The sequence below is a fragment of the Molossus molossus genome, unplaced genomic scaffold (assembly GCF_014108415.1).
Source record: "Molossus molossus isolate mMolMol1 unplaced genomic scaffold, mMolMol1.p scaffold_m16_p_11, whole genome shotgun sequence".
In the NCBI taxonomy this organism is placed as follows: Eukaryota; Metazoa; Chordata; class Mammalia; order Chiroptera; family Molossidae; genus Molossus; species Molossus molossus.
In genome coordinates this window covers 1,503,531-1,514,389 of record NW_023425346.1, presented here as the reverse complement: position 1 = coordinate 1,514,389, position 10,859 = coordinate 1,503,531, and the positions used below count along the sequence as shown (strand labels likewise).

At 46.5% G+C, this 10,859-nt stretch overlaps 1 protein-coding gene across 5 annotated transcripts in view; it reads right to left on the bottom strand.

The window, feature by feature from the left end:
• Positions 1-3,407: 3,407 nt before the first annotated feature.
• The window catches only part of IWS1 (interacts with SUPT6H, CTD assembly factor 1), a 53,302-nt gene continuing 45,850 nt past the window's right edge, over positions 3,408-10,859 (bottom strand). For 3 of the 5 annotated variants that reach the window (XM_036254262.1, XM_036254257.1, XM_036254258.1), the window contains exons 13-14: positions 9,703-9,814; positions 3,408-4,227 (exon numbers count right to left, since the gene is read on the bottom strand). In XM_036254262.1, coding sequence (XP_036110155.1) covers positions 4,096-4,227; positions 9,703-9,814 — 244 coding nt within the window. In that variant the 3' untranslated portion in view covers positions 3,408-4,095. Of the gene's footprint in view, positions 4,228-9,085; positions 9,244-9,702; positions 9,815-10,859 lie in introns of those variants that run through there. The other 2 variants (XM_036254260.1, XM_036254261.1) reach the window with 2 other exon arrangements.

Below are 10,859 nucleotides of genomic sequence, written 5' to 3'. Positions count from 1 at the left end.
TTTTGATGTGTCTTGGTGTGTGCCTCTTTGGGTTCATCTGGAATTCTCTAAGCTTCCTGGACTTCTATGTTTACTTCCTTCCCCAGATTAGGGAAGATTACTATCATTATTTTTTCAAAATAGGATTTCAATTTCTTGCTCTATCTTTTCTCCTTCCTGTATCCTTGTGATGCAAATGTTGGTACATTTGAAGTTGTCTCAGAGGCTCCTTAAAACATAAACTATCCTAAATTTTAAAAATTCTTTTTTCATTTTTGCTGTTCTGATTGGGTATTTTCTTCTTCCCTATATTCCTAATGGCTGATTTGATTATCTGCTTCATCTACTCTATTGTTGATTCTCTGTAATTTATGCTTCATTTCAGTTGGTGTATCCTTCATTTCTGAAAGGTTCTTTTTATGGTTTCATGTCCTTTTCATGCTGTTGAAGTTCTTAAGTTCCTTGAGCATCCTTGTAACCATTGTTTTGAACTCTGTGTCTGATCATTTGTTTGCCTCCATTTCATTTAGTTTTTTCTTTCTGATTTTTCCTTTTTTTTCATTTGAAACCTGTTTCTTTGTCCCCTCATTTTTGGCCATTTCCCTGTTTGTTTTTATGTGTCAGGTAGAGCTGCTATGTCTCCCAGACTTGGCAGCATCGCCTTGTGTAGTAGGTGTCCTGAAGGGCTCAGTGGTTTAGCCTCACAGTCATCTGAGCTAGGCACTCCAGTGCATCCCTTTGTGGTCTCTGTGCATTGTCCAATTGTAGTTGAGCCTTGATTGCTATTGGCATCATTGGGAGGGATTGACTCGCAGGGAGGTCTGCTGGGAGGACCGGCTGCAACTACAGAGGAGTTGCGGTTCAGAGGCCCATCCTATGGAGCAGGGCTTGCTTCTGTGGGGGTTTGGTGTCTACCACTTGAGTCTCTCATGGAGGTGGTAGGGTTGTAATCTACCATGGTCTGAAACTGTCCACCAGGTGTACTGGCTTTGGGGCCTCCCTGGAGTTCAAGGTCAACAACCACTTGTGCCCTGACCAAAAGCACCATGCCCCAGCTACAGAGTGATCCGCAGATGGCTGCTGCTTGTGCTGTGCTTAGAGGTGCCCAGGAGAGGCCAAGTTGCAACCAAAGGCCAGCTGCCATTACTGCCGGGCCTGGGGCCACTTAGCAGGAGGTAGTACACTGAGGCCAGTAGTATGGAAAAGCCACTGGAAATAGCTTGGATCAGTGGGGGGTGGGGAATCACCAGGGCCGGGTAAACAGTGTGAGGCAGGTTGATGGAGACTCAGATACGGTGCCCGCCTGCCAGAACTGTGAAGGGCTCAGCAAAGGAACAATGACCTCTGCCAGCACTTCTGGGAGAAATCTGCCCACCCCCACCCCAGTAGCCTTCACCCTGAAGCCAGACAATTCGGTTCTTCCCCATTTATCTGAGGCACTTTTTGAACTGCTGCCCCAGTGCTGGAATTGAGTGAGCCTATGTGTGGGTCCTTTAAGAGAAACTCGAGAGGCCCCCCGTCTCACTCAACCACAGTCGCCACTGGTTTTCACAGAAGTTATGGGGACTTCTCTTCCTGGCACCAGAACCCTGGGCAGGGGTTCTGTTTGCCAGGTTCTGTGTAGTTCTGAGTGGTGGCCATTCTGTCCATCAGTTGCAGTTTCAATGTGGGCGTGGCAGGGTGCCAGTACTGTGTTCACCTGCACTACCGTCTTGACCATAAGTCTACACCAATTTCTATCAGAGCAGGCTTCCTGAAGTTAAAGCAAACTACGGGTACTTTCATCATTTGGACTGATCAGTTTTCTAATTAAATCTGATGTAAAATAATTTAAAAGTATCCCCCAAACAGAATATAGCCATAGCTATAATGATGCCTCTCTCAATTGTCTGACTGCTAGAAGCAACTGGTATAGTGATGCTATGTTATATCCACACTTCCTCTAGGACTACTGTACTTCCCAATCTTCTTTACTTTGTAGAGTCCCCAAAGGAGACCACCTACATCGAAACTGTACACACATTTCATCACATTTCGCTTTACCGCACTGCAGACATCGTCCCCTCCCCCAAACTTGAGTTTGTGGTACCCATTGTGCACATCTATCAGTGCTGTTTTCCCTGTGTTTGCTCACTTCGCCACATTTTGGTCATTCTTGCAATACTTCTAACCTTCTCATTATTCTATTTCTTATGGTGATCTATGATCAGTGATCTTTGAGATACCGTTCGTGAACAAAAGCCAAGCAGTACAACAAACTCCATGGTCTTGTTTTTAAAAATTGCCACAGCCACCCAACCTTCAGCAACTACCCCCTCACCAGTCAGCAGCTATCAACCCGAGGCAAGAACCCTCCACCAGCAATGCTGATGGTTAGCAATTTTTAGCAATAACGTATTTTTAAATTAAGGTATGCACATTAACACATAATGCTACCGCATAGTTAACAGACTACAATGTAGTGTAACAGCTTTTATATGCACTGGGAAACCAAAAGGCTTGTGTGACTTGCTTTACTGAGGTGGTCTGGAACTGAGTCTGCTATATCTCTGGGGTGTGCCTGTAATCGAAATCAAATAGTGAAAATTTCCCTAACGAGAGAGATACCAAGAAATGAAATTGTGTTGGTAGGTTGTTTTAACCCCGAGGATACTGCAATTCAATTCTGACATTAACAATCTGGAGTCAGCATCAGACTTCACAAGTTTAAGGGCTCAGCCCCCTACAAGACTGTCCCCATCCCACCAGCTGGCTCCAAGTAGTCCATCCCCACTTCTGGCAGACCCATTAGGTTCAAGAATTCACTAGAATGACTCAAGAATCAGAAAAGCACTGTATTTATAGTTTTATTATAAAGAATTCAGATTGGGAGGACCAGCCAAATGAAGACACACAGGGCAAGGTCTGGAGCACTAACAGCGTCCACACCCTCTTTTGGTGGAATCAAGGCTCGTCACCATCTCAGCATAACAGTATGTTCACCAACAGAAAGCCCCACTGAGCTTTGTTATCTAGAGTTCTTTTTATCCTCACCCAAGGACATTTTTGCATCCATTTTCAGATAGAGTGGGAGGGAAAGAGGAAAAGAAACATCAATATTAGACACACCGACTGGTTGCCACCCACAACCCCAACCCAGGCCAGGGACAAACTGCAACCTAGGTACGTGCTCTTAGCGGGAACCAAAACCGGGACTCTCTGGTCTGCAGGCCGACACTCTAACCGCTGAGCTAAACTGGCCAGGGCTGTTATTTAGAGTTTTTCACTAGGGCCTATTTTTTTTTTCCTTTATTGATTTTTTTTAGAGAGGGAGGGAGAGGGAGAGAGAGAAACATTGATGAGAGAGAACATTGACTGGCTGCCTCCTGCATGCTCCCCACTGGGGATCAGGCCCACAATCTGGGCGTGTATACTGAGCAGGAATCGAACTGGCAACTTCTTGGTGCACGGGTCAAGGCTCAACCACTAAGCCACACCGGCCTCACTATTTAGGCACTACTGATTACATCATTATCCACATGACTGAATGATTGTACTCCATCTTCAGCATCTCTCAGGTTAGGCCTGCCCAGTCCTACCCTCCACAACAGACCTCATCTGTTTACGAAGGGGTGACTAGACCCCCTTCTTAAAGCTATATGGGGGCTCACTAGGAGTCACCTCATTATAATCACAAAGATACTCCCATCACCCAGGAAACCCACAAGCTTTAGAAGCTCCTCTTCAGGAGCCCAGGACAGACCAGACAAATGCCTTATTACACTACAGTAGGCAGGCCTGCACTTGGAAAGATCACAAACCACCGTAATATCTAATAGTCCTTCTCATTCACCAAGAAACAATTTTCACCCCCACTAATGAGTCCTCTAAGGCAATGAAGAGACAGCCTCCCAAAACCAGACTGGAGTTTTATTGTGTAAAGTTTAGAGAAGAGAGAGTAGTATTCTTCTGTACAAAGGACACAAGAAATGGTTTAAATACAGTGGAGAGAAAGACAAGTGCTACGACACGAGCTGAACCATCTACAGGTGCCCTAAAAAGTGTAAATACCCTCTTCTTCCTCCAGAGTCCACTGCGCGTTTCTTCAAGCAGAGCTGGGGACACACCCCAGGCAGGTCACAAAGGCATTTTATTGCCCTCGATGCTGATTTTCACTGCGTGTGCAGATTTGCTTTTTTTCCTGATATCGGTGAACTTTCTCATCTGTTTATCCAGTCGACTGATACCCTTCTTGGAGGTCCCCTGAAACTGAAAGTGGGGTAAAAATTAAAGAGCAATTACTGAAACATATAAATCTAGCTTTGTCTTTCATATTCTATCTGAAAGTGAGCAGTCAGAAGAGCTCCCAGCTCTGAAATTACCAGAGTATGCTTTGGTGACCTTAGAAACAACAGAGCAAGGGCACACAGCAATGCCAGAAAACCCAAACTCTCAGTGAAGAATACTTTTGCTGTTGTCTGTGCCTTATTGGTACATTTGTTCTCAGTCCATGGAAATCTCCTAGATGAGAGAAAGGAGGAAAGATCGAAGCTATGATCCCCCAGTCCCCTCAGATTACATGTACTGTGTGCTTTTCCTTTGCAAAGACTAGATGTGGAGCCGACCACCTGACATACACACCCTCACACAGTGCTGGAGTACAGGATCATCTTCTAAGACAAGGAAAGTCATCTGAGAAAAAGTCGTAAGTATGATAGATGGGTCAGGGTTAGCAAAGCCAAGCCAGGCAGTGCCGGAGCTCTGGTCTCCCACTGGGGGACCCTGTTCTGCCTCGGGAGGCCTGTGGCCCTGGGCAGCCCACACCCCGCCTGTGCCCCTCAGGACTACTGGGGGAAGGAAACAAGAGAGCACCGTCAGACAAAGCAGAGGCCAGCACACACTGCTCACAGCATCACTACGACTAGTATCACTATGACTAGTATCACTACTACTTTGCAATCAATGAGATTTAGGTTAAATAAGTATATCTGGCATAAAAAGAAAATTAAGTCAATTCAAGGGGCTTCCTACTTCTTACATCTCTTCCTGCTTACCCTTTATGTTTAAAGGTTTGGTTATTAGGTTATTTCTTTTACATCGAAAAGTTTGTATGCTTTAAAAAAATGTGGTCTCCAATAAATCGGTACCCTTTAGAAGTGGTGAAAAGGCCTGCCATCATGTCAACCAGGGTGGACTCCTGCTGACTCTAGTGTTGCTAACAACTGCAACCTCTAATAATGTTGCATGGTTACAATGAGATGGGTTTTCCTAGTTCTTCTCTCCCCAGGCTTACTAGTAAGTCACCTGTGAAGCTCAATGCTAAAAGGAGGCAGGGCCTGGGAGACACTCCAGGTCAGTGCCAGCGTGGAGACGTGCCCCTGAGTCAGGGCGCCTTCCCAGTGGCTACCCACCTCTGGACTCAACTCCACATTCAGACAAGCAAGAAGTGCTCCTAAGTCTGACATTCCTGAATAAGAGCCATGCTGATCATCAACCCTAGATTTTCTAGAAATATCCCAATTCTAAATATTATTTTTTATCAATTTTAGTACTTGGCACTAATACCGAGTTAGCATAAAAATTCACGATCAGATTAGAAAAAGTGTGCGGCCATCACCCCCTCCTGAACACCCCCTGGGGGAAGAGGTGGAGAGATGCAGAGGGGGGACCTTTGAACATCAGCCACATTTGAACTTGGGGGCCAGAGTTTAAATATCCCAGATTTCCTGAAGAATCCCAAATATCTGACTTCCTTTCAGATAATGTAACCTGATTTATAATATTGCAGTCAGTCCACACTGGAAATCTTATCCGCTCATACCCCTGCCAACTCCCCAACTCCCAGGAGGACTACACACCAGTCTGCTTTCCCCTTGCTCACCCCCAGGACCTCCTCTGCAGTCCGAGCCCTCCCACCCCAGCAATGCCGTGCTGGTCTGCTCCCAGTCACAGCTCGGGAGGCTGCAGCTGCCCGTGCCTAGTGACCCCAAGCCTGAAACACAGAACACTGCCTACACGCTCAATTCAATGACCTTTCCTGACTCATCAACGCCATGCCACTTCCTCAGGACAGCAAGAGTGGACAGTTTAGCGCTGTCTTACCAGTGAAAAACCCAAAGTAGCCTAAAACTTTAGCAAAGATGGGTTTGCTTACAATTACAACTGTAATCCAACACAATATTATGCCACTAAAGAAGGTTTACTATAGCCCTGGCCAGCTTGCTCAGTGGTTAGAGCGTCGGCCTGCGGTCCCGAGAGACCCAGGTTCTGTTGCCACTAAGGGCATGTACCTCGGTTGCAGTTTGTCCCCGGCCCCCACTGGGGTTGTGTGAGTGGCAGCCACTGGATGTGTCCCTTTCACATCGATGTTTCTCTCTCTCTTCCTCTCTTTCCCTTCCACTCTGTCTGAACAAAAAATGGAAAAATGTCCTGGGTGAGGATAAAAAAAGAAAGAAAAAAAAAAATGTTTACTACAAAGATATTTCACCATGCCCAGTAAAAGACAAACCAAACAAGAAACAAAATATGACCAAGATTTTGCTTATCAGTTAAAAAACCCAAAACAAGTAACAATGTTATTGTATGCTTAGAGAATGAACCACTAAAGCCCTGGCCAGTTTGTCTCAGTGGTTAGAGCACTGGTCTGTAAACTAAAGGGTTATGGGTTCAATTCCTAGTCAAGGGCACGTACCTGGGTTGGAGGCTCGATACGCAGTCCTCGTCAGAGTTGTGTGCAAGGCAACTGATCAATGTGTCTCTCTCACATCAATGTCTCTCTCTCCCCCTCCCTTCCACTCTATCTAAAAATCAACAGAAAAATATTCTCGGGTGATGATTAACAACAAAAAAAAGAAGTACCTCGAAATGTTAATGTTAAGGTGTGGTGAGTTTACAAGTGACATTAATTTTATTTGTGTTTTATGTATTTAAAAATTTATATAAAAGCATGTACAGTATTGCTGCCCTGGCCAGTTTGGCTCAGCGGTTAGAGCGTCAGCCTGCGGTCCGGAGAGACCCGGGTTCGGTTCCCGCTAAGGGCACGTGCCTCAGTTGCAGTTTGTCCCCGGCCCTGGTTGGTCGTGCGGGTGGCAGCCACTTGATGTGTCCCTTCACGTCGATGTTTCTCTCTCTCTCTCCCACTCTATCTGTACAAAAAATGGAAAAATATCCTCGGGTGAGGATTTAAAAAAAAAAAAAAAAAAAAAAAAGCATGTATTGCTTTTGTCATTTTAATGTTATTTTAAAAGCACCTAGGAAAAACCAGAAACTACCGAGAAATAAACACATTATATATTCACATGATACACTATTATGCAGCCATTAAAAATGATAAACCTATGAGAAGTGATCAAAATTATGTCAGGGTAATTTTAAAGTAGCAAGAGTAAAAAAAGCAAAAAATATAAGTGCTTTTGAATAGCGGATGATTTTTCTTTTCATTATCTCAAATTTTTCTACAATTACAACAACAAAAAACTAAGTTTGAAGCATTACAGGAGATACATTTTTTTTTAATCCTCATCCAAGGACATTTTTCCATTTTTTGTTCAGATAAGAGTGGGAGGGAGAGAGAAACATCAACATGAAAGGGACACATTGAGTAGCTGCCTCCTGCACGGCCCTGACCTAACCAGGGCCGGGGACAAACTACAACCAAGGTACGCGCCCTTAACAGGAACTGAACCTGGGTCTTTCTGGACCGCAGGCCGACGCTCTAACTGCTGAGCCAAACCGGCCAGGGTAGGAGATGCATTTAACACTTTAAATTGTTATCAGTGGTGACTTGGGAAGGGCAGGACTTTGGGAATAGGGTTATTCTGTAGTGTTTGATGTTTACTTATTTACTTTCAAATATAAGAATGACAGAGGAGTGGGTAAAAGCAGGGTTCCAGTTGTGAGTACAGAAAGTAGAACACATCACTGTATCATTATCTATCAATTATTGCAGTGTTTTCCATAAACACTGCAACCCTACTTCTGCCCCCCCCATGGAACAAGGCCTGTCGGAGGAAAGCCTCCCTCGCTCCACTCTCCTCCTGGACGTGGCGCCTGTTCGTGTGCACTGGTGGGGGACAAGGGAAGCCCCGAGTGAATGTGCGAAAGCCTTCCTGAGCAGGAACTGCCAGGGGCTTAAGAACGATATGCGGAAATGTACAATGGAACCATCAGCCCCCAAACATGTATTTTTTTCAAAAGAGCTCCATCAGCCACTCAGTCCTAGATCAGTACCAGCACATCATGACCTTGGGCCTGCTGAGGATGAAGGAAAGGAACTCTACTGGACGTTCCCTCTCCTTCTGCTGGTCACCTATCTGCTCCAGGTGGCTGGGCCACCTCTCCCACCACTCTGTCACCCACAGGCAAGGCGGGGCCAGAAGCATCAACAGCAGCAGGCAGGTGCGTGCCCTCAGGACAAAGGCAGGCTTCCAAAGAAGACGGCTCGCACCGACTGCTTAGGACATTTCCTTTGCCACATTGTAAACAGGAGAGAGAGAGACAAAGAGGGGAAAGGGAGACAGTAAAGTGAAAGGACAGGTGTTGGGGTGAAGGGACACTGAGGCCCTTGGACATGGACAAAAGGAGGGAAGGACAGATGCAGACTCTGCGGCGCTGAACTGGAGAACGGCAGGCTGCAGGGCACAGCAGGTCAGCGAGACTGACTCTCCTCCAAAGTCTCTTTTGTTCCCAACCACATACTGAGTACGTGTTCACCAAATTTCCCTCCTAAACACTCAGAGCCAGGCTGTATGCAACGAGTTCTCAGATTCACGTTGTTGAGCCACTGACAATAGCAAAAGAAGCCAACCCCCCCCACCAAGCTGCTAACTGGTGTATGTGCCTGCAACACAGGCCACCTTTTAATAAAAATGGGTACCAGTCAGAAGGACCAAAATACGTGTCAGGGAAGTGGTTATCTGTTGGTCTCCATTGTACCGATATAAGCGGAGACGACTTCTGTGTCAATTAAATGTTCAGGAGGACCTAAATGTCACCCAGTGCCTGTTAGGGTCATTATTCAGAAACTAAACGTGGGCCTGGCCTTGTCTGGTTAAGCAAGTACACACACACATCTTCATTCCAGCTACCGCCAGGTCAAGCCCATGCAGAGCACCCTCCTTGGGGATACCTCCTGGATACACTCTGGAAGGGCCAGGCCTACAGGGGCATCCTGTTGCCTTCAATGCTGAACTTGACTGCACGGTGCACTCTGCTGAGTCGTTTCTGTTCAGCAAATCGCCTCTTATGCTTTTCCAATCGGTTTAGGCCCTTTTTAAGAATACCAGGCTAGAAAGAGTGGTTGGAATGGAGAATAAAAAAAAGATTACTAAAAAGCAATGATCACTGAGCAGTATTTACAGGGATGACAGAGGAAGTGTCTACCCTCCATATCACAACAGAATCACTTAAAGCAGTTGGAGAGAAAGGGGAGGGGTCATTGCAGAGGCAGGTGAGTTCTGATTCTCATGGTTCTAAGGAAATGACTGTATCAGAACACTCTAGGCTCCAAGATTTGGTTGAAATAAAGGGATAGGTAAGAAAAAACTGCTGACTAGATGTCGCTTGAAGTCAGAAGTAAAGCTCAGAGCGACAAATGACATGCTGGGTAAGGGAGCAGAGAGCAGCTGTCTTGAAACCAGGTGAATCAGGTAACCCTCAAGAGCAGGTGCGGGCTTTACATGTGAAATCAGACACAAAAGAGTGCTTGCATTTGAGATCCGCCTTGCTGTTCCCCTGCCTGCTCACCCGGGACGACTCCATCTCCACGTTCCACTTGGGCCGGACCACATAGTCCTTGTTGGAAGGCATCGGCACTCGCGCGCGGGCACAGAACCCAGGGTCTCCAGGTCTGAGGGCCCTGAGAAGAAGAACACGCATGTAGCCAAGCACAGCAGAGCACGCCCGTGCAGGTTCAGACACACCTGTCTCAAACCTCCTGACCTCCCAGGTTGCCCAGCCCACCTTCCACTGTCTCAGCTGGTCTGGTCTCACCATCACTCTATTCCTGCATGGATTCCTCAGCTTCCCTCCCAGACCTGCCCCCCCTCCTTTCAGAGAATACCATCTCTGCCACTTCGGTTACATTTTGGTTGGTGTCTTCAAATCTAGCCAACTCTTCCCTGCTCCTGGCAATTCTGCCCCTCAAAGTGTTCCCAACCTTCTGCTTCCCCATCACACAGACAGTTCAACTATCTCACTGCCTCAGTCCCTCCCCTCCACCCACCCTGTACCATCCAAACACCAGCATTTCAAGGCAAACCTGATGACTTGGTGTTCTTGCTCAGAAACCTTCCACGCGGAATCAGAGGAGAGAAAATCTTCATCCTGATTTAAAACTGCTTAACATCTGGCCCCCACCTACATTTCCACACTCACCGTGCACGTCTCAGGCACCAACCACGGCCACCCCTCAGCCCACTGCCATTCCTGAAACAGGCCTTGCACACGCTTACCCCACACCTTTGCTTACGCTCTCTCTTGGTCTAGAATCCCTCTAAAGACTTTTTTGGAGGACTTGGGACTAATTTTTTCTTTTTCTTTACTGATGTTTGAGAGAGTTAAGGGACAGGGAGAGACAGAGATAGAAATATCAATGAGAGAGAACATCGACTGGCCGCCTCCGGCATGCCCCCCACTGGGGACTGGGCCCACAACCTGGGCATGTGCCCTGACTGGGAATCAAACCAGCCACCTCTTGGTGCATGGGTTAACACTCAACCACTGAGCCACACCGGCCGGGCTGGACTATTTTTAATTTGATTTTGTATTCCCAGAAATTAATGCAGAAGTCTAGTATATAGCAAGCAGCAGTAAGATCTTTATTATTAATTTTTTAAGACTACTGCCACCACAACTTCTAAAAAAACACTGATTCCAGAGAGAGGGAGGGAGGGAGGGAGGGA